Source organism: Lontra canadensis, unplaced genomic scaffold, assembly GCF_010015895.1.
Source record: "Lontra canadensis isolate GAN:19392208 unplaced genomic scaffold, GSC_riverotter_1.0 scaffold28, whole genome shotgun sequence".
Taxonomy (NCBI): Eukaryota; Metazoa; Chordata; class Mammalia; order Carnivora; family Mustelidae; genus Lontra; species Lontra canadensis.
The window spans coordinates 18,955,448-18,982,298 of record NW_022631022.1 but is presented as its reverse complement, the minus strand read 5'-3'; the positions used below and the strand labels follow the sequence as shown (position 1 = coordinate 18,982,298).

The following is a 26,851-nucleotide window of genomic DNA, read 5'->3' as shown; positions in this document are numbered from 1 at the left end:
AGGCTGTTGCTCTGGGCTGGGGGGGGGGGTTGGGACCAACACCAGCAGCTGGGCTGCAGGGGGCTGAGGCACAGACACGAGACACATAGCGAAGTTCAGACCTCCCTGGACTTCAGGCCCTACTGGTTGGGACCGGGTCAAAGCCACAAACGGACAAGGGGAACCCCTGCCCACCCTACCCCCGCCGCCAGTGCCTGTCTCTGTGAACGAAATGAGCCTCCCCCAATCTTTACAGCTTCTACACTGACCACCGACCCTGGGCAACCTGAGTGAGGGGAAAACATGCCAAGGCTGGTCCTCATTCTCCATCTGTGGCCCCCAAGGTGGGGTGGGGAAGGTCTCCACCTCTGTATCCTCAGGCACAAGGCTGGGCACGCGCTGGGAGGTGGCGGTGCTCTTACATCTGGGGTGAACCGTGAGAACAGCCAGCAGCTCACAATCTTCCCCTCCCTCACTCTCTAGGGGCAGCACCTTCTGAGGCATGAGACATTTATCTTGCCTCCAACCGGGGTGCCCTGCTTCTATCTGGCCAGGCCTGGCTGCCTTGCCCATCCTTGGCTCCAGCCCTCCTTGTGCTGTTGGCTTGAGCAACAGGGCAGGGGAGGCAGCTAGGCCCCACACACAAGACCCTGTGGACGGGGACCCAAGCTCCGGACAGCCCCGGTGCCCAGCCCGGGCCACAACAGGACAGTGGGGGAGGGTTGGTGGTGAGGGCTCCCCCACGGCAGACACAGGACACTCGCTCGTGCAGCTGACACAAAGCGGCGGCTACATCTCCCGGCCGTGCTCCCCACGCCCCCCCCTCCACTCCCAGGGCAAGCACAGCCCCACTCACAGAGACAGGGGGATGGACAAGATGGCACAGGGACAGGGGGCCGGGCGGGACAGGCAGGCTCGGCGGAGGAAGCGCCGAGGCTGGGCAGCGGTGTCCTCATGGAGTGGTTTATTACGGTTCCATCTCACAAGGCAGGTGGGTGGGCGGCAGCGGCACACGAATGAACTCCAAGCCCCTGACAGACGTCTGCCTCGGGCGCATGCAAACAGTGCGACATGGTCAAGCGCAAACACGGGGCGACCGAGGCGACACGGGACACGGAACACGGAATGGGGAACAAGGCTGGGGCGATGGGTCCCTAGAGAGGGGCCTGGTCTCCCCAATCCCTGGGCAGGACAGGAAAAATAAGATTCGTACTTCTTGTAAAATGCCCATTTGCTGGGTACTTTCTTTCTCCTTATCTTGAAAAATAATAAAAAATAAACACACGGGAAAAAAATCTCAAAAAAGGAAAGGAATAAAACTCTAAGAAGGCGAGAGATGGGAGGCCAGGAGAAGCCTGACCATGGCAGAGGGCATCTGCCTCACGCTCCCCAGCCTCCTCCCTTCTTGGCCCTTTGGCGGGGCTCCCAAAGCCCCTTGGGTGGGTCCATGAGAAAAGGTGCCAGGCCTAGGCAGGGTCTCTGGGGGGCCAGAGGGGGCGCAGGCTGGGGCAGAGGAAAGAGGCCCACTGGCCTGCTGGGCTCAGTTCAGGCTTGGGCCCAGCAAGTGGGGGCACCAGGTCCACAATCTCTCCAGGTTCAGTCCCTGCAGGCCCCCGACCTGGATCAGGGGGTGCGAGGGGTGAGGGGCCAGAGGTCACAGGTGCAGCTCGTGGGTTTTGATGTGCTCGAGCTGCTCCCGCAGCTGCAGGAAGGAAGGCCGTGTGGCGGCATCCAGATGCCAGCAGTTCTTCATGACCTCGTAGACTGCAGGCGGGCAGCCGTCAGGGGCATCCATCTTGTAGCCCTTCTCCACCCGAGGGACGACGTCCTTCAGGGGCTGCGGGCAGGCAGGTGGGGTCAGTCTGTGCAGGGTGTGACTCCCCAGCGGACCCCGACTCAGCTTCAGGGATCCCCTTCAGACCCAGGCCTCAGAGCCAGCCCCGGGAGGCTCCTAGAAAGTCCTGAGGGCTGCTCTGTGGCTAAGAATGGAAGGCAGGGCCCAGAAAGGCTGCCTCTCTGGCCCACCGCTTCCTCCTTGCTCCAAAAGCCTCCCCGTCAGCCCCAGCCATGCCCCGGCCTTGGCCATGACCCAGCCTCAGCACTCCACTCACAATTCTTGGATAAGGCACTCGCCCAAAGGAGTAGATTTCCCAGAGAAGGATTCCGAAACTCCACACGTCAGACTTGGTGGAGAATTTCTGCCACGTGGGTGGGAGGAGCAGTGTCAGATCCTGGGAGTTTGGGAGGTGGTGGGGGTGGGGGGTGGGGAACCCAGGACCCCTACCTCCCACTCCTCAAACTCTGGGGACAGGCCCGTTTCACCTTCTCTCTGAGGGCCTCCGGGGCTGTCCACTTGACTGGCAGCTTGCCTGTGTCCTGCGTGCTGGAGGCCTCCTTGGTGAGGCCAAAGTCGCTGACCTTGGCCACGTTGTCCTCCGACACCAGCACGTTACGGGCAGCCAGATCCCGGTGCACGAAGTTGTTGCCCTCCAGGTACTCCATGGCCTCACAGACATCTCTGGGAGAGAGCCGGACATGTGTCCCCTCAGACAGGGCTCCCGCAGCAGGCCAGGGTCCCCCCCAGTGGGTGCTGCGTCACTCACAGTGAGAACTTGAGGAGACAGTCTCCGCCCAGCACCGACCGACCCCTCGACCGCAGATAGTCCACCAGGCTCCCCTGGGGCAGGACAGACAGACCAAGCGGCCCCCCAGGTCAGACTGGCCCCCCAGCCCTCTGGAATCACGGGCAGGGCTGGGTGAACACATGAGGGCGATACGAGGAGGGGGAGGAGCAGAGGCCAGGACTCAGTGCTGAATGGGTACCAGGTTCTACGAGCCGGCCACCATACTCAGCTGTTTTCATGCCCTTAAATCTCATAAATCTCTCAGGGGAACTCTGATACTATCTCCATTTCAAAGATGAGGAAACTGAGGCTTGGCAAGCTACCCAACTTGTCACAAGGAATAAATGACAAGTCAGGACAAAAGCTGACTTCAGAGAGAGAGGGGCCCGAGGGGGCAGGGACCCGAGGACAGTGAGGGGTTTGGGACAGCTGGAAGGCCCAGGTGCTCAGCTCCAGGATGGGGGCGGGCCCTCCGGGCAGGTGCATACCTTGGCCATGTACTCAGTGACGATGTAGAGCCCGCCTTTCTCCTCCAGTATCACGCCCAGAAGCTGTACCAGGTTGCTATGCCGAAGTTGCCTGGGGCAGGAGGCAGGTGGTCAGAGCCTGCTGAGCCTCCCCATCTCCTCCCTGTCCCGGGGTGACCTCCACACCCACCCTTGGCCCCGGCTCACGTCATGACAGAGGCTTCAGCCAGGAAGGCCTGGGCAGTGGCGTCATTTTTAATGCACTTGACAGCGACTTTGTTCCCTCGGTAATCACCTAGCATCACATCTGGGGAAGGACGGCTGGAGCTTGTTCCCAGAACTCTCCACAGGCCCTCGGCCCCCCCATGGCTGCCACCCCCTCCCGCTCACCTCCAAACTCCCCCTTCCCAATGGTCTGCAGCAGCTTCAGGTCCTTCATGTTCAGTGCCCAGCCGCCTGGCGGGGGGAGGGGGTGTCAGTGAGGGGTGAAGCCAGAGCAGGGCTCACAGCGGTCACAGCCTGGACCGTGTGTGTGGCGCTCCCTGGAGGTCTCCAGAGCCTCCGGGATGGGGGCAGTGCCAGGGAGCCTGGGTGGGAGAAGGCGGGGAGTCAAGTGAGGTCTGGGGGCGGGGATGGCACTCACTGCGGAAGAACTCATCCTGGGCTGCCACTGTGCCCTCCATGACCTTTGGCTTGATGAGCCGCGTACAGAGTCCATCTGCGTCTGAGGTGTAGTGCTGCGAGGGCAGGGCAGGCACTGAGGGCCAGCCATGAGGGCACCAGCCACTCCCATGCACTGCCTGTCTCTAACCGCCAGAGGGCGGTGGAGGCCGAGCCCACCCAGCCTGGAGTTGCTTTGGGTTGGGAGGAGGGCTTCTCACTTCCAGCCAGGGGAAGGATTAGGGAGGCCCCAGACTCAGATTGGTGACCCACTTCCCAGTCACATCCAGATGCTGGACAGACATGGGGCTGTTGCTACCACCCCGGGCCTCGGGCCTCATCAGCATCCTGAGGCAGAAGGCAAGCCCTAGCTCAGTACAGATGTGCCCGGGACCCTCCCCAGCAGCAGGAGGCATCTGGGGGGCCACTGGGGCTTCTGGAAGCCAGATATGGCCTCAACAGGGCTGGCAGCACTGGCCTTGGGAGCTGCAGGACCACATGGGCACATCGGTACGGGTGCAGGAGGCTGGGGCCATAGGGGTGCAACTTGGGAGGACAGGCATGGAGTTCTGTGGGCCCGGAAGGAAGCCTAGCCCTGGGATTGGCCAGACTCAGCTTCTAGTCCTGGCACCGCTGATTTACAGCTGTGTGACCTGAGGCAGGTCCCTGCACTGCTCTGAACCTATCTCCTAGGCTGTGACATGGGGACAGTGCCACTCTCCCTATGGCAGCACTGTGGGCGGTCAGAGGGCAATCCTGGCACGGAGCAGGAGCTTTGTCAAGGCAGGAGACACACAGGCTCCCAGGGGCCAGCAGAGGTGGGACGGAACCGGAAGGATGGCCCAGCTCACCTCGACCAGCTGCATGAGGTTCTCGAAGTACACCTCCTCGTCAATGCTGAGCTTGCTGGCGTGGTACATGATGCGGTAGTGCTCCACCTTGCCGTCACAGCTCACGCACAGCGTGTAGTCCCCGGGGTAGTTGGTGCTCTCCCGCACCAGGAACAGGCCCGTCTCTGGCGGGCACAGAAGCCGCTCTGCCTGCTCCCGCGTGATCTTGCCGTGGAACCAGCTGGGGGGAGGCCAGATCATGGCTCACGGCGGCTCGAGGTCACCAACCCCCCACATGCGTCCTCCAGGCTCCACTCTCCGAGGTGTTCCCTCTGCCCGGCCCCTCACCACAGCCCCCATTGGCTCAGCCAGGCGTAGGAGGCCCTCATCTCCTGCTTCCCACACTTCCTCCTCCGGTCCTCCCACGCCCACCCCCTACCTCTGAGGTCAAGCACCCATGCCCTTCCCCTCATCTCTAAGTCTTCACACATTCCCACTCCTACTCCGGCCTCTCTGTTTCCCTGACTCCTCTAGGGGGAACCAGGGCTTCCCGTACTCCTCCCTCCCCACACCGCAGACCCCGACCGCTCCTGGGCGGTACTCACGGCATGAGGCTGAGCTTGGTGCCGGCCTTCACGCCCTCCCGCTTCTGGACGTAGTTGGCTGGGATGATGCCCTCACGGCCCACCTTGTTCTTGGCTTTGTACCAGTTTGGGTCCTGGGGAGAGGGAGCCCAGACACACTCTCAGGCCCACCGTCGCCTGCAGGGGAGACCGGACCCAGCAGGAACGCCTGGAGGCCAGACGAGGTGTGGCCATGTGAGGCCCCCCATTACCTTGGTGACCGCCACAATGGTGAGCACGTCTCCTTTGCAGAAGGGAAGGTCCTGCTCGGCAGTGCCATGGAAGTTGTACTTGGCAATACACTCTGTACCGGAAGGCCAGGCGGCCTGCAGGACAGGACAGGTGGGCAGGTGGAGGCAGCCCGGGGGCCATCTCCACCCACCTGCCCACCCACGCTCAAGGTCAAAGCCTCTTGGCCTGCCTTTGTGAGCCAAGGAGAGGCACTCCCCACCCCTACCACCAAGAACTCTGGGTGCCTTCCAGCTGAGATTCCCCCACCACCCCCAGATTTGTACTCCCATCTTGAGAGCCCTTGGGTCTAAAAGCGCCCCCTGAATTTTTCCTTTGTTGAAAGCCAGGGTTGGGCCAAGGGGAGCAGATTGAAGCAAGCCCTCATTCTCTCTCTTCTACTCAGCACCCCTCCAAAGGTGGGGGGGACACTCAACTGCCCTAGACCCCTACTCCTGTGGTACCTGGATTGCTGACATCTTCTCAGAAGATCTGGCTTCCCCGTGTCACAGGAAGGCCACCCTGCCACTTGGTACCATGAGAGCTGCAAGGAGAAGGGGAAGACCAGGGAGGGGGTGAGGAGCTGGCCCCACCCAATCACTGGGCTTCCATTCCTTCCCCGCGGAGATGTGAACAAGCACTGAAGACCTCCAGAGCTGGGACTCGGGCAAGGGCCATCCATCCTCTCTTCCAGCCTCAGCAGCCTGAGAGCGCTGGATAGGGGGAGGCAGGAGCATGAAGGCTACAGAGTGCCAGGGACAGAGGGGTCCCCAACCCTAGGCCCATGGAGGCTTCCAGCCCGACCGAATGGCCAACAGAGGCAAAGGAAGCTCTGAGGGGGGGAGCAGCACCAGTGCCACCTGACCCCTCTCCCAGCCCTAGGTCCGGATGTGAGCTGTGTGGTCTGCGGGGGAAGGGAGCTCGAAGCAGCTCTGTGAAGCTGGGGAAGGTGCAATGTGACTTGGGAAAATCACTTGTTCTCTGTGAGCCTCTGAGTTCTGCTGCCTGTAAAAACGTGCCCGGGAAATATGTCCAAAGTCAAAGGTATGCCAACCTCACAGCCCCGTCACCCCACTGCTAGGTACACATCCAAGAGGACACAGGGCAGGTGTCCACTGCCATGGGCATGAGAGCACGCGTGCAGCACGATCTGTTGCCAACCTCGCACTGGGGGCGGCCCAGACGCCCGTCAGGGGTCAGCTGCCAAACCGTGCAGCTTCACAGCGCGGTACTCTGCTCAGCGGCAAACACCAACACTCTGAGTAACGAAACCACGATGACGAATTTCCCGAGTGGTATTAACTAAGAAGCTGGACAGAAGAACACAGGCCGTGTAATCCCATTTATACTGCATAAAGTTCAAAATCTGGCCAAGTCCATGGTGTGGGATGGCAACTGCCCTCGGGAAGGGCTAGTGCCACTGGAAGAAGGGTGAGTTTCCCTTGTGGTATCTCACTGAGCTGCAGCCTTATGACAGGGGCACTTTTGGGAGTGTAGGTTTACTTCAGTAAAGCGGAGCCCCTCCAAGAAGCCTCCAGCCCAGCCACACTCCAAGAGCAGCAGCCACGCTGTCCCCCGCACACACATACTCTGCGGCCCTAGCCTGGCGCCCCTCCAGCGCCGCCGTCTTCCTCCAGCCCCGAGCCCGAGCTCCTGTCTCAGGAAGCAGCGGGACTGGGGCTCCTGCTCTCTGCTGCCAGACAGGAGACTGAGGTGGCTGAGGCTCAGACAAGCCGCGGACTCCTCCACGGTTGCAGTATGTCAGGAGGAAACCCCCAGGAGTCCCGTTCCCAGGCTCATTGGACAGGATGGACAAGGTCTAGGGCCAGGCTGCAATGCCACCTCCCCCAAGCCAGGTAGGGGGAGGCAACGCTTGAGCGCATGTGCCCAGGCGTGTGAGGTGAACAAGGACTGCAGGGCTTCGGCGGGCTTCTTGGAGGAGGGAGCCCCAGAACTGAGCCCTGAAGAATGGAGAGCTTAGGTACAGGAGGCAAGCAGGAAGGGTGGCCTGGGCTGGGGTGAGAGCAGAGCAAGGAGCAGGTAGAGAGGGACCACTGAGAGAAAAGGGCCCAGTTGTGAGCCCATGGGAGGGGTTGGCAAGCACACCCCGACCATCCAGGCACACTGGCAGTCTGCTAGCGGGGGCTAGTTTGGTGGGGGGGGTGGCCTGCCTGGCATCAACACTGCAGGTCAGCAGGGGCTTCAAACGCCTAAGTGAGGAACCATGGTCTGCTCCCAGGGCCTTGGCAGAGAAGCATGTGGCTGAGGAGAGCAGAAGCCAGGGAGAAGCAGCACCCCTTCCAGGCCTCACTCCTGCTTCTGGTCAGGCAGACCTGGCTCTGTTGAGTTTGCAACTCGGAAGAATGACTCAACCCTTCTGAGCCTCAGATCCCTCACCCTGACAGGCAGGGAGGGACAGGCCCCACACGCAGGCTGTGGACAGAGCAGAGTAAGACCCCTGGACTGAGAAGGTCTGGCGCAGGGCTTGACATAACCCCCGCCTCCAGCAGACAAAAAGGCGACCCTTCCTCCCAGGATACACAGTGCTTTTTGTCCCCAGAGGCCAGCCCATGGATCTCTGCTGTCTGCACAGGGAGACTGGGGCCCAACAAGGCTGAGCAGATATGACTCCCCACCCCCCCCCAACCCCAAACACACATTCACACGACTGAGTTGGGGACAGGAACCACCCGCTGGGCTCTTGTGGTCCACAAACTGTGGTGAGCTGTGAGCTCTTCTTACCCCCATTTTATAGAGGCTCACAAGGTTGAACAGCTTGGGTAAAGCCCTATAGCTAGTTAGGGGTGGACAGCCCACAACCCGAATGAAGGTTCCCGAATGAAGGTTCCCGAACGAGGGCTGGTTGGGTCCCTGATCTTCAGGCCCTTCTGAACAGGGGCTCTGCTAGCTTTCCACACCCCCATGCCTCCCCCGACTCACCACCACTGCACCACCAGGGAGGGCAGGACACCGTTAGTCACCCTCCCGGCTGTCAGTTTGCAAACACTCCCTTCCCAGCCTGCAGCTGCAGCGGCCGCCTCCCCGCTGACTTGATGATAATAATACAAATAATAATAGGCCCTGTTTTCTGAGCACTTATTCTGTGCGAGGCCCGGTCCCTGGCACGCTATAGCTCATCAAATCCTGTAACGACTGAGGCTACTCTTACCCCATTTTACAGACAGGGACCCTGAGCAAGGTCAAGGAGGCAAGGTGGCCTTGCCTGATGTTTACACCTCAAGTGAGCGCCCTGCCCTGCTCAGGTGTCAGATGCCCCAAGGCCCCCCTCACCACATCCCAGGAGCTTCTGTGGGCCTGGGAGAGCACAGGGGAGGAGAGAAGCAGGGCCCAGAGGAGGGACAAGGCTGGCTACAGTGGTGGTGGGGGGGTTCCTCAGGGGGCTGCGACCATAGATTTGGAAAGCAGGGGAAGGAGCTGGTCCTTCCCCTTTTTTCTGCTGGCTAGAACTTTAGGACCTGATTTCTCATCTGTACAATGTGTTGGTGAAAACCCTGCCGCAGCCAGGCCGCCTCTGGAGACTGGGGTGGGCACCTCCCGCACCAGGAGCGAGACCTGCCTTTGCACGGAAATGCCGAGTGCGAGCCGTGGGCTCTGACAGCTCTTCCCTGGGGAAGTCCTGAGCCTGAGCCCAAGCCCCGGGGCGGCTTAGCAGCCTCCCTCCTTCGGGCAAGGGGCCAAGCCCCTCTGGGTCAGAGGTGAAGAGCCAGAATGGCAGGGAGGGGCTGCAGCAAACCGAGGCCTCTAAGCCTACATGGGCCAGGCGCACAGGCGTTCTGTGTGCCTTTCAGGCCACTTTGGGGAGGCAGTACAGGAACACTGTTCTGGGAGTGGGGGACTCTCAGTCCTGTTTCTGGCCCTGCCACCAATTTCCTGTGTGTATATGACCTTGGGAAAGTCACTTGACTCTTCTAGGACTTGCTGGCTGGCTCTCCAACACCTCAGCCAGACCTGTGTCCTGCCTGCTATTTCCACCTCCCTGCCTGGCCTTCCCTCTCCACTCCCTCTCTCTTCTCTACCCCATAGAGCTTTCTTCCTCCTCTCAACCTCCGGGGCGCACCTGAGGAATTGCTTCTGTTTCGCATGTGCCTACAAAATCCTTGTCTGTGGCAGCAAGAGACTGGGAGATGATCTTTATGTCCATCAGTGAGGGACCAAGTGAAGAGACAGCCAGCTATCCCTAAGAGGAATGATCGTTCCGGTGGTGACGGGGCCTGAACAGACCTTTAGGGGCTGAGAGCACAGAGCACCAGACGGCGAAGCAAGTGGAAACGGCAAAAAGCCAGTTGAAGTCACTTAAGAAAAAGCTTCTGGGGGGAACGAGACAGGGTCACGGCTTTCAGGGACCACCCCACAGATTACTCAGAAAGCCGCAGCCCCTGCACAACAGGCAGACCTGGCAGATATACTGTTAGCCGTGCAACCGAATTAAGCATCACCCATGATTAAAGAAATGACACAAGTGCCTCCTGCTAGGATTTCGGGGTAGGATTCCCGCAGGGCCCGTCAACCTGACTAAAATCAGGAAGATGCCATCAGGCACAGACTCAACAACTGGCCGGGACTTTCCAAGTTAGTGTCTTGAGAGACAAAACAAAGGGGACACCTGGGTGGCTCAGTGGGTTAACCTCTGCCTTCAGCTCAGGTCGTGATGGCAGGGTCCTGGGATCGAGTCCCACATCGGGCTCCTTGTTCAGCGGGGAGCCTGTTTCTCCCTCTCTCTCTGCCTGCTGCTCCCCCTGCTTATGCTCTGTCTCTGACAAATGAAAAATAAAATCTTTAAAGAAAAGACAAAACAAATGAACAGGGGCTGGAGAATGTTCTCGATGAAACAGGACACTAGAGACACAGGACACAACAACAAAATGGAATTTACTGGAGGTGAGCAGGTGTTGACCAAGCCCACCGAGGTAACTGTTTAGCAACACACGTACATCAGGTCCCCTTGCTGTACATCTTAAACTCACACAACACTGTATGTCAGTCACAGCTCCATAAAGCTGGAAAAAAGGGAGAAGGCAACAGGACAACGAGATTCAATGAGTGATCCTGAATTGGATTCTGGCTCAGAGGGAGAAAAATAGTAGCTATAAAAATCAGTGGATGACAGTCGGAAAAATGGAAATGTTAGGTAATATTAGGGAATTTTAACAGCAATTTTCTTAAGCGTGATCACAGTGCTCCAATTATGTAAGCAGTGAATGCTAAAGGACTTGGAAATGAAAGATAGATGGCTGTAACTGACACTCAGATGAACCAGCACCAAGCCCCATGTACACACATGTAGGTATATAAAAGAGGTAAACCAAATGCGGCCAGATGTTAAGATCTGGTGAATACGCGTGAAGGATGTGTGGGTATTCCTTATATGATTATTTCAGCTTTTTATGATAATTGTCATTATTTTTAAAGATTTTATTTCAGAGACCATGTGAGAGGGCACACACAAGTGCGGGGACAGGGAGATTACCCGTGGAACGCAGAGCCGGAAGAGGGGCTTGATCTCATGGCCGCGAGATCACAACCTGAGTGGAAATCAAGAGTCCGCCGCTCAACCAACTGTGCCACTCAGGTGCCCCTATTATTATTAATCTTTTAGGTAATCTCTATGCCCGACGTGGCTCAAGCTCACGACCCCAAGATCAAGAGTCGCGGGCTCCACCCACAGTGCCGGCCAGGCACTCTAGTTTGGCTTCTTAGTAGGTTTAAATACTACGAATACGAGGCTGTGAAAAAAGACATGGTGCAGGGGACATACAAATCATCCCTAAACTCAAATACACACGGATTATCCTTGAAAGCCAGGAAACTGGCAACACGAGTTGTCTCTGGGCTGGGAAGTGGGGGGGAGTCAAGTTTAAGGGAAAATTACTTTTCATTGTGTATTTGCTATTTTGTCCCTTGACTTTTTTTTTCTCTTTTTTCGAAAACTGCATGTATCTATTACTAACCTCTCCCTAAAAATAAGATTGAAAATAAACCACCTTTTGAACCCCACCCCCCTGCCAAGAGCCTTCCTTGGTTCCCCAGCTGTGCCCATGGCTCCAGGCCTCCACAGCCTCTCACACATCCCTGGGCTCTGGTGAGAACCTCACTGATCCTGGCCTGGGAGCTCTGCGGGGGGAAGGCTGGGAGCTGACTCATGTCCCCAGCATGGGCTGAGCCCAGAGTGGCTGCTCAGTAAATGAGTACCGAATGAATGAATGGACCAACAAAGGAAAGGAGGAAGCTAGGCCATGCCACACCAAGGTCCCCTAACTGCCGGGACTATATTTAACCCCAAAGGGACAGCAGCTGTCGGCACACCCTCCGAGGACCAGGGGACGGGGGCTTTGGAACTCTGTGAAGTCAGCGCTTCACTCTGACTTCCTGCCCCAAACTCTGCTCCCAGCAGCCCTTGTGCTGGGGTCCCGGGAACAGGCTGGGCTTTGTGCCCAAGCACTGAGGTCAGTGGCTGCAGCCTCAGGCAGGCCTTTCTTGGTAGCCCGGGCTGGCAGGGAGGGGGGGGAAGAGAGGAGAACTGGGAGCCCAAAAACTCCCAGGCTGCTCTTTCCCTGCCCTGGGGGCAGCCATGGACCACCACGGCCTAGCATGTGCCAGAGGCTAGGGCAGGTCAAGGGTCTCCTGCCCTGCCCCTTTCACCAAAACTCCACTGCCCAGTGGGGCGTGGGAGCCTTCAGTAACTGTTTACACCCAGCTAAAAATACCCACTGAAAAGGGGAAGTGCACAAGAGACCTGGGGGGAACTCAGGCCGTGGCCCCCAGAGACTTTGGTTCTGCCACGGGACCCAGCTGGAGAGTCTGGGGGCAGGGGCAGCTGCCAGAGCAACAAGCAGGTTCACTATACCTTCTCATTCTTCGAGCCAGGGTTCCTGGAGCCTCACTGTGGACCAGCCCCTGCTAGGTGGGCCAGGATGGAAAGGAGGAAAGGACCCATGAGACCCCAGGGGGCTCTAGGAACCCCACTCATGTCTCCCCTGTGGGCCCAGCCTAAGGCCACTACCAAAATGTTGCCCTGCTTCTGTCCTCCTGGCTACCAGACAGTCAGTCATGGCCAGGGGTACCTGGAGTCCCCACAGACAGAAGAGACAGGGGCAACCCGGGAAAGCTTCCGGGAAGAAGGGGAGGGGAGCTGGAACTGGGAGGATTTCAGTGGAAGTAATTGCGGGGGGGGGGGGGGGGGGCGTGGAGCAGGTGCTAGCCTAGGCCAGGATTAAGCTACCAAAAGTGTGGTATGGAAGAGTTAATGACGGCAGAAGGCGGCTCACAGTGGGGGTGCACCAAGGTTCTGACCAGCCCGGAAGTTCTGACAGGTCACAGGACAGATAACAAGCAAAACTGAGCTTCTAGATTCAGGCACGCCCCTCAGATAGGGCAGCGGAGCACCTGAGGAGGGCGGGGCTGCCAGCAGTTGGGCTGGTTTGGCAGCAGTAAGATCAGCCCCACCTCTGGTTCTGCAAAGGACACTCAGGCTAAGGGCACCATGACACCCAGGCCACACACCAGGCCGTGAGGCTGTGGGGCTGGAGGGGCCCGCTGACCCAGGAAGGTGGCCCAGAGCGCTCAGCATACCCACTGCACATGTGTCTCAGGGTCAGGCACTGCAGTCTGGCACGCAAGACCCTCCGAGACGCCCAAATGTCCCTGGGGGTAAGGAAAGGGCTGGAAGGATGGCCCTGCTTTGGCTCCTGGGTGTGCTGCTTGCCCTCCCTCCCCACTTACCCAGGCCTCCCTCAGTCTTCAGGACCCCTACCCTAAGGGTAGAGGTGACTTAATGGCTAAAAAATGTTTGAAACGAAATTATAGCAACTCACTGCCTTTTTCCTGCCCCCAGTGACTCCTGGGACCGGAAATCCCCTCTAGTGGTTTGGGAGAGATGGGGGCTGGCGTGAGAGAAGGCTAATGGGAAGCCGCCTCCCCCGGGCACCGCTTCAGTGTGAGGCTGACACTTCTGGCCCAGAAAGGTTTCTAATTACTGCTCAGGAGCCTAATTACCTACATGCACTGGGCAGCAGGGACTCGGGCCTTCCCCAGGGCCCTCACACAGGCCTCTGTCCCCCTGTCCCCCAGCACAGGCTGCAGGCTTTGCATGGCCATTTGCCTACATTTACATACAGCCTCTCAGCGCTGACTTCCAACAGCCACTTAAAAATCATGAGTGTCCTTGTCCTTTATCCTGAAGTCTCCTATGCACATTACTGGTGGGGGGCTGAGGCCCAGAGGTTCAGGAACTGCCTAGAACTTTGGCCCCCAGATTCTTGGTCTGTCTCAGGACTGTGTCCCACAAAACACATAGTTCAAAAGGTAAAACTATGGGGGTCCAACACAAAGGACTTATAGTCTTGCTACATACCTGATGGAGAAGGAGATTATCAACACCCTCCCCTGGCAGGATGGGTGATGAAAATGAAATGAAATGGGCACAAGACCATGGGAATGAAAGCACGGGGATGACGGCCCAATGGCCCAACCCTGTGTTATTTACTTAATCCTCAAAAATCCCTGTGAGGTTTTACTGTTGATCGTTGTTTGACTTAGGAGGAACCAGGCTGACAGGTTGTCCAGTTTCCAAGGGGGCAGAGTAGGGATTTGAACTCCGATCTGTCTGTACTTGGTCAGAAGAAAAATCCCAGCCTTTCCTTGGGCAGGACAAATGACCCTCTGAAAATGGGCAGCTAGGTGAGAGCAGGTAGCTGAAGGGAGATCTGCCTAGAGCTTGGCCCTCCTGCTCTGGGAAGCAGAGGTTACATTCGTATGCCCACTCCTTAATCTTTTGCCATATTCTGCTTTGCACGGAGAGACCAAGAGTTTGCCTACAGCCATCTAGCTACTAGTGAAGTCAGCAACCCTAAAGAAGGCAGAAACTCCAAGCAAGGAGCTCAAAACGTCTTGATTTTCATGGCCTTTCCCCTCCAGGAAGCCCTCCTGGCTGCTCCAGCCTACGCAGACCCCCCCAGCTTCTGAGCTCCCCACCAGCCATGACAGGAAGTTGAACCACAGGCTCCCCTGACTCCTCTCTAAGTCTGGTCTCTGCTGGCAAGCAGGGGAGCTCTTGGGGTTCCTCCTTTCTTCTCCCTTCCAGTCTCCCTACGGCACAGGACGCCAGCACAGGTACCCAGGACCAACATAGAGACCGGGGTGGGGCTGGACAGGCCTGAGAAGCAGCAGCCAAGACACGGTGGGCAGGCATCAGATGACACCCAGGTTTTCACCCCTACAAATCTTCCAACTGTGCGGAGAGCAGCACAGGCGGGGGTGTGGGGGGGGGGCCTCTCTTCTGCTTGTTCCCGCAGCTCTGGGCCCTGATCACGGAGGGGGGGGGGGGGGGGGGGGGGGCAGGGGGACGGAGGGAAGCTGCGGTCAGAGGCCCAGCACCCCCGAGGCGTGCATAGCTGGTGTGTGATGAGAAGCTCCTCTCATCACAGTACCTCAAAACCAGGAAGAGAAACTGAGCAGGCAGAAAGGACGAACTGGGCTGCGCGGGGCCCTTGGGTCCCTGGGTGCCTGCCAAGGAGAGCTCTTGGGCAGTGGCTGGACAAAACACTTCCCCCTTCTGGGCCTCAGTCTCCCCAGGGGAAAAATGGGATTCTCTCCCTGGTGTGGCTAGACTACCCAACTGGGGCCAGATAAAAGAGATGCCCTCCCCCCACTGGTGGAGGAGTCCTGATCCCCCAGCGGGCTTTGGCCTCTCCCGGGAAGCTAGCCTCGCCCTGCTCGCTTCTCCCCTCAGCCACGCAGGGAGCACACTAGCTCTTCCTTTACCAGCTCTTTATTTTTAGGTCTGAATTTGACTTTAATCATTACTTAGCGGATTCTATTTCCAGCCCTTGAATGAAGGGACCCACAGGAGAGGAGGGAGGAAGGCAGTGCTCCCTGCCCGCCGTTGGGGGCAGCCTGCTCCTCCACCCATCCTGTCCCCAACCAAGGCGGGGGGACCAAGAAACACCCAAAAGGCTTGCCCCAGCCAGGCCAGCATCTTGGAGGGGACCCCACCCAGTGACCTCATCCCAGCCTAAGCTGTGGGACAGGAGGGTAGTTGTAATGCCCACTTCCCCTGCACCAAGACCAGGGAGGAGGGAGACACTCCATAGGCGAACTCTAGCAGCTAGAACCTGAGATCAGGTGCCTGAGGGATCTCTGCACTGAATGGGCCACCTGGCGGAGGACCTCCTGCCTAGGTTAGTCCTGGATTACCCTAAGGTCACCTGGGAATATGGTCTCTCAAGCCCAGGAGTGCCAAGTTGAGACTGATTTCCTCCTACTGCCCAAGGCGTGGCTCCAGGAGGGCACTCCCAGTTACTCTGGTCTCCGCAGAGGCCCAGCGAGAGGAAGCGGGGGTGTCACAGCTGTACACACTCAAGTCAGACCCAGGTAGCACCTGGCGAAGAGGAGGCCGCTAACACACAGGACTTCCCCACTGATTTGTGGAGCACCTATGCTCCCTTCCAACTCCCATCTGGGAGGCCAGAAACCCTGCCACTCCACCCCCAGCCACCACCAGTTCTCTTCCCTTCCCCGCCCCACCCCCGCCACTGGGAAAGGGTAGGGAGATGAGGCTGGCATGCCATCCCTGGGTTGGGGCTCAGGATGCCTGGGCTCATTGCCCAAGTAGTGGTTTTCCCAAGCTAAGTAGGCCTCCAGCTCTGCTAGGGAAACCTGGGGTGGCCTAGGAAGTAGCATTAGCTAGCTTGGGGCAGATGGCAGGCAGGCTCTCAGAGGAGAGGCCTTGTCCAGTCAGCTCTGGAGCTGGGAGACCAAAGGGGGACAGGGAGGGTCGGGTCCAGGTCCTGGACCAGCCAGTGCCGTGGTGATGGGGAGTGGGGAAGGCCAAGGAGGTGGGACAAGGCACTGGCCGGCGTAGTCCAGTACCTCAAGAACAGAGGGTTTCGAAGGGCTCCATGGACCAAGACTAGTCCTCCCTGGCCCAGGCGTCATCCCCACACACCGAGGGAGCCCGCAGTGGGTACTCTGTGCCAATCTCTCCTTACAAAGTGCTTACCCGAGGCAAGGGATGGTGCCGGGTACCTTCTAGGACCTTGGTCAGTTCGTTTGGATTCCTCATATCGCCCTCTGCCCCATGTATGGCCACCCCGTGGCAAAGGATCCCCCATCTCTGAGGTGACCAGCCTCAACGGTGGGGCTGGGCCCAGGACCACATCGGCTGGGTGCCAAGCTGCCCGCTCTTTGCTATACCCCAGGCTGCTCTGGGAGCCTGTGGTCCCACCAGCTAGAGCACCCACTGCGGCGTGGAACAACGAGCTTATTAGTCAGGGGGCTTGGGGGAGGCCTGGAATCTGGTGGTGAAGTTACACCCTGTGTGGCAGCGTGAGAAAATGCCCAGAGACACAGAACTGAAAAGAAAAAAGGTGTCATGGTGCACATATTCAAATGACAACAGCAAGGAAGGAGAAAACATGTCAGGAAAGGACAGGGAGGGAACTCCAAAATGCAAACAGTTGCTCCTCTGATGAAGAAATTGTGATTCTTGTGGTGTTTTCTAAGTTTTCTGTGGTGCTGTGTTACTACTTTATGCATTAAGAAAGTAATAGGTACATAGTTTTCTCCTGAGCTCACGTTTGCTTCCCTGGGATCTGACTGCCACCACCCCCCCCCCCACCCCCGCCCCGAGATCTGGCCCTGACCTCTGGGACATCTTCCACGGGACGGCCTTTCAGATACGGAACAGCCCCTCAGACACCTACAGGCCTCTCCCTACCTTCTCTTTCCTGGACCCTCGGACCAAACACCTCTCTCTTTGGGGACTACATGTCAAGGCTTCAAAATGCCTCAAAAGATAGAGGCCAGAACTGGACCCAGGCTGTTCTGCCCTATGAGGCCAGCTGGCAGTTTGCTCAGGCAGCTGCGTCCCACACTGTGAATCCTGGGCCTCAGCCCCCATCTGTACTCGGGGCTGCTCCACGGTGGCTCAGCCTCTTGAGGTCCGGTGCCCCCTGCAGTGGCCCTGGGGACCATCATCTGGTCCTTCCTCGCCCCTAAGCCAACACAGAGAGAAGAGCAGCCACTTCCGAGAGGCAGGAAGACACCAAGCTCCCCAGATAAAAAACACATCTCTGCAACTGTGCTAACCTGAAGCCAGACCCTTTTCTACAAAGGCTTGGGGACCCAGGGGTCATCCCCATACAGCTCACAGTCGGTAGGAAAGCCCCCAACCTTCGGGCCTCAGCCCCAGGCCCCCAGGCTGGAAAGAAGTTGGGGCTGGGTGTGGGGAGCCTCATAGGCCCACCACATCTGGGTCCCCTCCACTACGCATGTCAGGGCAACTGGAAAAAAAACTCTACATCAAGGGCAGAGTCTTGAGCAGGACAAAACTACCAGTGGCCCCAAGCAGGCCCAGACACAGTTCAACATCCTCCAGGGAACCTCCTAACCTCCAGGGAGCAAGAGGATACCACCACACCCCCAGCCTCCCTCCTGCTGCCTCTGCCCTCTTCCTGTTAGGGCCCCACCACCAAAGACACTGGAAACACCCAAGTGTGGGGAGCTTGGAAAAGAGCCCCTATGGTGCCCACTCTGGCAACACTCCTGTGCCAAGGCTGTGGAAACGGGGCTCTCACCTTCCCCATCTGGATCCCATTCATGTTCCTGGGCCAGCTGGGCCACATGTGTGGGAGGCCTGGGGCAGGACGGACCACCAGGCTGTTTCAGCTGAGCGCCAGGGCCACACCAGACACGGAGCCCCTTCCTACCACATCCCCTGCTGGTGGGACCCACCTCGGGCACCCAGGGGAAATCCCACGGGTAGTACCGATGCTGCCTGAGCCCAGACCCTGGCAGAGCTGGGCCCGGAAGCCCTCTTTGGGAAGCACGTGTTCACCCCACAAGGTCCCTTGGGTCAAGCTGGGGGCCTGGGTCCTTGGTGGGTGAAGGTACCTGTCTGGTTTCCCTCCACCCACGGCAGTCCAGCTCGGCGGAGCAGAGAATGAAAGGACAGACAGCCTGACTCTGCCAGAGACCTGGGGTAGCAACTCCATCCCCTGAGCCCTGAGCCTCAGTACACTAGTCCCCAAAATGGGAGGGGAGGTGAACCTCTAGTTATGCTCCAAGACTCTGGTGGCTGGACACGCCTCTTCCTGACACCTGGCCTGGGCCCTGAGGAGTCTGGGAGAATGAAATGACCAGGCTGCCAGGAGGTGGGGGCACCGTCCTAATGCCCAGTGTTATGTCCACCCACAGAGACCCCCTGCCCAGTTTCCCCACCCAAGGGTCACAAGTCCCTTGGCTTAGGCCTGGTCTTCTGGGAGGCAGAGAGGCTCAACCTCTGGCAAGTTCAAGGGAGATGGTGGGCCCTGGGCGTCCTAAGAGCCAGCTGGCTCCTCGCTCGGGGAATGAGGGAGGGTTCAGAACAAGGCAGGCCAGGGGACCTGCAGGGAGGGCCTGGACAGGTAGGGAACAGCAAAGTGTTCATTCTCCAGGGTCCTGACCAACGCTGCCCCTCCCTCCAGGCTCCAGCCAGCCCTGACACAGGGGGAGGCAAAGAGCGGACAGACTCGGAGTGGCCTGAGACAAGTCCGTGGGGCTCACAGGGCAGCACCTCCCTGGTGAGCTCCCCTCCCAGTCGGGCTGACAGTGACTCCCGGGAGAATTCGAACCGGGAAGGAGGGGGGTAAGGGAGGTGGGGGATGGGAGTGGACGTGACCGCAGCTGCAACGGAAGCAACAGAAGCGGGACGCCCGACCTCCACCCTCACTCCCTCGGGAAGCACTCGGACGCCCACCCCCTCCAGACTCTCCAAGCACTTACCTCTCTCGGGGCACTGCGGTCCGGGCCACCTCGCTGCGGGCAGCATCAGCGGCCTGCGGGACGGTCCATGCGGCCAGGGGGGAGGGGAGGGGCGCAGGGGTCCCCGGGGGGTGCGGTACAAAGAGGTATTGGTGCGAAAAGAGGGGGAGGAGGGACGGCCAGAAAGAGGCAGGGGGATGGCCGCGCGGCCCGGGTCGGGGAGGGAAGAAAGGCGGGGGAAGGGGGGCGGGAGGGAGTCAGGGGGAGGAAACAATGTAGCCGGCGCGGCCCCGGCAGAGTTCCGCTTCCGAACGCCGCCACCGAGGTTCGAGTTTGGAACGTCGCGCGGGCTGCCGGGGGCTGCCCCGGACGCTGGATCGGGGGCCGCGGAGGCTCCCCGCGCTCCACGCCCCGGAGGCTCTGGCGACCACGGGCTGGCTGGGGCGGGAGGGACTGCTGGCCGGGGGACGGCCCCGACGGCGGCGCGGGGGGGGGCGGTAGCCCCGCTCGGACCCCACCCCGGCAGGCCCCCCGGGCAGGGTGCGGGGTGGGGCGGGAGCGGGAGGACGGCTGCGGTGGCGGCGGCGGCGGCGGCCAAGCTCGCTTGCCCGGGGCTCCGCTGGGAGGAAGCTCGCAGGCCTGGCGAGAGGAAGCGCGGCCCGGATCCTCCGCCCGCGGCAGCGCGCCTGCGCGAGGGGGCCTGCCCGGCGCGCGACGGGGCGTGGGCCGGAGGAGCGGCGCCCCCTGCTGGGCACCCGCTGCACTGCGGGGGGTGTGTCCGCGCCCACGCCCTGCCCCCACCAGCGGGCCCGCGCTGAAGGCTCGGGAAGGTCCCACTCGCGAGGGCCCACCAGGCCGCAGTGGGGCGACCTCAGAGCCTTCTCTGGGCTCCGGTCCCCCGATTCAGAGGCGATTGAGGCGTGACCTGGGCCTCTGTCCTCAGATCTGTAGTGAAGAGTAGGCCTCATTTGCGGCTACTAGTAAGCATTCATTCACTCATTCAAATGTTTCCTGGCTCTGACAACGTGACAACGTGACAGGTTCTGCTCTGAAGTCTGCTAGGCCACCTCACCTTACTGCCAGGGGGTTCTCAGTAGGATAACTGACAGGCCAACAAACAAGTGCGAAGAAACTGCTGAGAAAGGTGGAGAGGTGGTGTGGGAGGTCCACAGGAAGAGGAAAGAGGGGAGGACTAGCCGGAACGCTTAGTAGGACTGGGAGCGCAGGTGGGGGAACAACAGCCAGGACGAAGGCGGGGAATGATGGGAACACTTGAAGGCTCGGGGAACCCTAAATAGCTCAGTATGGCTGCAGTTTGCTGGGTGGGTTCAGGAGAGTGGGGGGAGATCGGGGTCTCTGCAGGGACAAGAGAGCCAACGAACGTCGTGGGACTTTCTTGGACTTTATTTGCAGCCTGGAGGCAATGAAGTTGTTGGCAGTAGCTGTGTGACATTGGGAAAGTTGCTTAAACTCTGTGCTATGATTTCCCCCGTTTAGTAAAATGGGGGAAATAATAGCACCAATTTCTTAAGGCTTTGTGGTGAGGAAATGAGTTAAATCATTTAAAGTGCTTAGTGCGCAGTGGTTGGCACATGATCAGCCCTCAGCTAAGTACCACTGTTACATGTCATAGTTAATGAGGAGCAGGGAAGTGGTCTGCTCTGAGCTACAGAAGCAGACAGTGTGTGGTTGTGTGTGTTGGGGGGCAGGGTGCGGTGGTTAGTGATGGAGGAGAAACCAGACTCTGGCGTAGGTAGGAGGCATCAAGACACTTCTTAGGGACTGGGCCCTGGAGGAGGAATCAGGGTTGGGTGGGCAGAGAGGAGGGGCACTGTCTGGTGGGGGAAATGAGGCATACTGGCAAAGAGTAGTATACCCAGACTGAACGAATGAGAGGGACAGTAATGGGCCCTAGGGAGAGTGAGCAGGAGAAACAACATGACTGAGTGTGCAAAGAGCCTCAAATGCCAGGAGCACGAGTTGGGTGTGCCTCCCCAGACAAACCACAGGCTCGCCCTGTGACCCACTGCACCCCTGGGCCAGCTTCCCAGTAAGGGGCTAGCCCTTCAAGGAAGGAAATAGGGGCGCCTGGGTGGTGCAGTTGGCTAAGTGTCTGACTCTTGATTTTGGCTCGGGTCATGATCTCAGGGTTATGAGATCCAGCCCGGCGTTGGGCTCCGCACTGGGTAGTGGAGCCTGCTTAAGAGTCTCTCTCCCTCCCCCTCTATCCCCCACCCCCTACATGGGCACTCTTCCAGCTCTCTCAAAAATTAATTATTTTTAAAAAGGGGGAAGGTAGTAGTCACACCTCTACCCTTTGAGGAGATATCCAGTCTCAGAGAGTGCTGTGGTGTAATGGAAAAAAAAAGCACGGATTGGGGGTTCAAATCTTAAGTTAAATCTCAGCTGAGCCACTGACTAGCTGTGTGACCTTGGGCCAACTACTTAAGGTCTCTGAGCTCAGTTTCCTCTTTTGTAAGATGAGGCTCAAAATATCCTTATGCTCATGAGAGATGCTGCAGATTCAGCAAGATAACCGCCCTGGGGGTGGCGGTGAGGGAGGGTGCTCAGCCCTGGTTGGTTTCCCTTTCTTTCCTCTGAGGTCAAGATGGAATGATAAGGGAGAGCTGTGTGGGGCCACCTCTCAGCCTGGAGGAAAGTAGCAGCTCTGCAGAAGGCTAATGAAAGGAAGAAGTTGACAGCTCCCCTCCCCCCACGGGGTCAGCTGGTGAAATGGGAAAGGACTGTGGGGATTTGGGGAAAATGCTCTAATTCTTGTCCCAGTTTTGTCACCAAGCCATCTTCCTTTATCCCTCACACATTTGATTTTCTCCCTTGGTTTGCTACGGCCACGAGTGTGAACTTTGGAGTCAAATAGAATTGCGTTTGAATTTTGGCTCTGCCTATCCACAGCAGAATGAAATACATTTTTTTTTTTACCCTCCCTGAACCCCAGGTCCAGAAAACAAACCAATTAAGTACCCTGGCCCATTGGGTGGGCTCTAGGGGGAGAGCTAACTTCCTACTTCCCCAGTCCCTTAGCATTCACTCACTCGACAAACCCTTATTGAACACCTACTAAGTGCTTGCTACAGTCCTGAAGGCTGGAGATGAAGGCACAAGCAAGGCCCCCATGGCTCTCGCCCAGCAGGATAAGCAAAGGGGGTGATTAGATGCTGTGGTGGAAGACAGGAAGGCATGAATGCTGGGTGGAAGAGCACAGACTAGCGGAGCCAGGCACAGAGGCTCAGCAGCTTGAAGGTTGGTCAGAAGGCCAAGGGGACACAGTCCACAAGTGGGGAAGAGAGGTATTGGAGGAAGGGGCCAGATCCTGGGACGCCTTGTGGGCCAGGTGTCTTATTACATGAGTTTAGATATTATTTTTTTCTAAGATTTTACTTATTTATTTGACAGATCACAAGTAGACAGAGAGGCAGGCAGAGAGAGAGAGTGCGGGGAAGCAGGCTCCCTGCTGAGCAAAGAGTCTGATGCAGGGCTTGATCCCAGGACCCTGGGATCATGATCTGAGCTGAAGGCAGACGCTCTAACCCACTGAGCCACCCAGGTGCCCCTATTTTATTTTTTTAAAGATTGTATTTATTTATTTGACAGAAAGAAAGAGAGAGAGCACAAGCAGGGGGAGGGGCAGAGGGAAAGGTAGAAGTAGGCTCCCCACTGAGTAGGGAGCCGGATGGGGGGCTTGATCCCAGGAGGGATAATGACCTGAGTCAAAGGCAGATGCTTAACTGGCTGAGCCACCCAGGTGCCCCAGAGTTTGGATTTTATTATAAGGCCAGTGAGGACCCAGAGGTGATGGGCATGGGTCCCCACGGACAAAGAGGAGCCACATGACAGCTCTTGCTCGGGTGCTGTTTGTGGGGAGTGAGGCCACAGGAGAAAGCAGGCCTAATCCTTGGGTATGGCTGGAGCATCTGGGAAAAGATGGGGCTCCTTTGCCGCAGTGCGGAGGACTTGGGAGAAGACAAGTGTGGGGAGCGCTCAAGAGCTGATTTGGACAAACCGGGTGTAAGGCCCCTATGAGACATGGAGATGTCAGGTTGGCGTTTGGAGCCAAGTTCTACAGACAAGGCCACTGAGGCTTGAATGATGTAAAGAACTTCCCCAGAGTCCTACCCTCCCAGGACTGGGATTTGGGTCTGAGGAGCTCCAAAGCCTGGAGCACCAAATGGCCTCAGAACTCAGCAGACTGTAGGCGAGGAAAGCATCCCAGGAGGATGGTCCTTGGGTTTTAGGACTGGGAAGGAAATTTAAGAGGAGCACCCCCGCTCTGCTTGGTAGGCTCCAGCACTCGCTCTCCCAGGCTGGGCCACTAGTCTCCACCCTGGGGGGAGTAAAAAAAGAGAGTCTGGAAACGCAGGATGGGGAGCACGGAGCTCAGGACTCCTGGCTGCATTTTAACAACATGAGCAAGGCTAGCTCTCCGCAGAGTTGGTTGGGTGGTTGGTTGCCGGAAGTCCAGAGTTTAAGCACCTTTATGGCAGGACTGTTCTATGTTCCCAGGGTCCCTTGGGAAGGCGAGGACCTCTCCTCTCTCCCTCCTGCCTCCTCCCCTCCCCCTTGGCTCTGAGATGACAGTTTAGAGAAGCTGGTGTGAAATGGTTTGAAACTCAGACCTTCTGGGCGGTCCCCCAGGGCAGAAAACAGGAAGCCAAGATTAAAGGCAGATTTCCAGCAAAGTCCCCTTCTAACTTCCTGCCAAGCAGGTGCTCAGGCTGAGCTGGCTGTGACAGCTGCCCTTGCCTGATAGCACCTCGGCGGCCTCCGGCCCTGGGAGCTGTTCTTTGGCCTCGACATCACTATCTCCACTTGGGGAACAAGGCTCCTCCAGAAAGGGGGTGTGGAAGGTGGAAAGTTCAGAAGGTGGAAAGTCCCTGGGGAAGAGGCCGGGGGGCACTGATAAGAAATAGCAGCTGGGGACCCCCGGGTGGCAATGAGACCAAGTGGAAAGGGAGTGGGCTTCAGGGGTCACTCAGGCCCGCGGTGAATGGCACTGCCATGCTGCGGGGTCTCGCTGACCCGAGGAGTGGTGGGGGAAGGGGAGGGGTGGAGGCAGTAGAAAGAGGGTCTTGAGGGAAGATGGCCAGGGAGACCAGACCTGTGTCAAGGGCTGAGATCCCCAGGGAAGCCAGGGACTGCTTGGCTGGATGGCCATGTTGATGCCCACAGCTGCTAAAAGTGCAGGGAACCAGGGGCCAGGATGGGCTTCCCCTGGGCCCTCTTTCCCTTCCTGATCTGCAGGCCGGCCGGCTTCCTGGGCTCCATCAAGTCAAGAAGCTGCATCTGCCTCATGTGGGGGCAAGGCCTTGGCCTTCCACAGAGACCCTCGAGCTTCAGCCTGAATTCTCACCCTTACAGAACTGTCCTTGGGAGTGAGCGTGGCTACCTGGAATTCAGGGGTGTCACACATCACCTCCCTCCTCGGGCTAGTGGAGTTTATCATGAGGATGAGGTGTTGGCCTAGGAAACCAAGGCTCTAGGGACAGACCTTGCTTCTGACTTTGAGCGAGGCCTCCCTGTCTAGGCCTCAGCTTCCCCACCTGTGTCCTGAAGGGTCACGGCTATCCCTCTCCTGCAGCTCTGACTCCTCCTGCATGAGTGTAGGTGGCTGTTGGCTGACCGCTTTCAACTTCTCACTCCCCAGGTCCAGGGAGCTGCTGTTTGCTGAGTACCTACTATGTGATGGGTGCTCTTATTATTATTACTGATGTAAAATTTACTCAGTAAATATATTACTATATTTACTGAGTGCTTATTCTTGTGCAAACATTTTTATTTTTAATGTCCGGTTAAGGTCTGTTCTTTTCATTGCCCTTCTTTGCTCCACGGCAATTTCCTGGGAAGTCAGTCTTTGTTTCTGACATGATGGTGGTTGAAGTCTTGGTGGAGGTGTTTTGGTGGCTTTGTGGCATTAGTGGTGTTGGTAGCAGTGGTGACCCAACTGAAAGGTCATTGGGGCACTGGCAGACCCCACTCTTGTGGCCTGAGGCCGCCCACACACAGGCGCTTCCCCACCACAGGGGGGTTAACTGGCCAGTTGTCTGCCCTCAAAGGTCATGGGTACTGGCTTGCCTGACTTAGAACCTCCCGGAAGTGGAGGCTGCCTAGCGAAGTCTGTGGCATGAATTGGTTAAGGTGCCTGTCGTCCCTGCCAGCTGTTTCAGTGCTGCCCTCATAGCACATGTTTCTCTCTTCCTCAGTCCCTCCCTGTCTTCTTGGAATGTTCTGGTGAGTGGGGCCCGGGTGTGAGACGAGGTAATGAGAGTTACTAGACGGGGTGTATGGGTGCGCTGTGAGTTCAGAGCAGAGACCTCCTCACCTGAGGGCTCAGACCCAGCCTGGGAAGCAGGCAGAGGCAGTGGAGCTCGGAGGGGTAGAACTTTCGAGAAGAAGAAGGATGAGGCCAGGATGGAGTGATGGACAGGGCAGGGGGGCACGGGGGCAGAGCCCCAGAGCCGAGCCTCCCGGGACCTTGAGCGTCTGTGGACCTCCTCCCCACGCAGAGGGACCCTGCTCTTTGAGGGTTTTACCACAGTGCTGGCTGTGACTTCATATTTTTAAAGATATTCCTCCTCACAGGTGGAGAATTGACTGACTTTCTGTCCTCTGGGAAGCAGCAGTGATCAACCCAGGTCCCAAGGCTAGATCCCTCCCTTCGGCTGGGCCCTGTCAGCATCACAGCCCTGACTGCCCCTTTGTGGGGGGTTCCTGATCCGCTCTTGGGGGCTAAAATGCAGTGCTCAGAGGTTGGTTGAATGAATAACATGAATTTGAGGTAACAATAATAATAATAACTAGGTAACACTCATAAGAGGCTAACAACGTGCTGTACTAAGCTCTTTACATGTCTTTTCTCTTTTCTTTCTTTCTTTTTTTTTCCTAAGATTTTATTTATTCATTTGACAGACAGAGATCACAAGCAGGCAGAGAGGCAGGCAGAGAGAGGGAGAAGCAGGCTCCCTGCTGAGCAGAGAGCCTGATGCGGGGCTCGATCCCAGGACCCTGGGATCATGTCCTGAGCTGAAGGCAGAGGCTTTAACCCACTGAGTCACCCAGGTGCCCCATGTCTTTTTTCTTTTTAAGATTTTATTTGTTTATTTATTAGAGAGAGAGAAAGCAGAGATGAGATGAGATGGCGGAGGGTCTGAGGGAAAAGCAGATGCCCCACTGTGCAATGCGGGACTCGATCCTGGGCTCCCCGAGAATCTGGGATCATGACCAGAGCTGAAGGCAGACGCTTAACTGACGGAACCACCCAGACATCCAGCACTTTACATGTCCCTTTTTTTTTTATTAATTATTTTTATTAACATATAATGTATTATTTGCCCTAGGGGTACAGGTCTGTGAATCGTCAGGCTTACACATTTCACAGCACTCATCATCGCACATACCCTCCCCAATGTCCATCACATAACCACCTTCTCCCAGCCCCCTCCTCCCGGCAACCCTCAGTTTGTTTAGTGAGATTAAGAGACTCTTATGGTTTGTCTCCCTCCTGATCCCATCTTGTATCATTTTTTCCTTCCACTTTACATGTCTTAATGGGCATTTCATCCTCTCAATATACTCGTAAGGTAAGGGTCATTGTTATCTCCATTTTGCAGATACAGAAACTTAAGAAGGATTCCGTGAGGGAGCTCAGTCGTCAGGTCCTGGGTAGG

The 26,851-nt window shown here is 57.7% G+C and overlaps 1 protein-coding gene across 2 annotated transcripts; it reads right to left on the bottom strand.

The window, feature by feature from the left end:
- Nucleotides 1–921: 921 nt before the first annotated feature.
- CSK (C-terminal Src kinase) lies at nt 922–19,769 on the bottom strand. Of its 2 annotated transcripts, none has more exons than XM_032865056.1 (13): nt 19,191–19,768; nt 5,876–5,955; nt 5,396–5,509; nt 5,166–5,278; nt 4,582–4,801; nt 3,714–3,807; nt 3,461–3,526; nt 3,278–3,377; nt 3,092–3,182; nt 2,583–2,656; nt 2,302–2,497; nt 2,091–2,177; nt 922–1,816 (listed from the first exon to the last, which is right to left on the bottom strand). In XM_032865056.1, the coding sequence occupies exons 2-13, from the start codon at nt 5,888–5,890 to the stop codon at nt 1,634–1,636; spliced, it is 1,353 nt and encodes a 450-aa protein (XP_032720947.1). In that variant the 5' UTR covers nt 5,891–5,955; nt 19,191–19,768; the 3' UTR covers nt 922–1,633. The 2 variants fall into 2 exon arrangements, with proteins under 2 accessions (XP_032720947.1, XP_032720948.1); XM_032865057.1 differs by lacking the exon at nt 922–1,816 and adding an exon at nt 1,893–1,958 and having other exon boundaries at nt 19,191–19,769.
- Nucleotides 19,770–26,851: the final 7,082 nt, after the last annotated feature.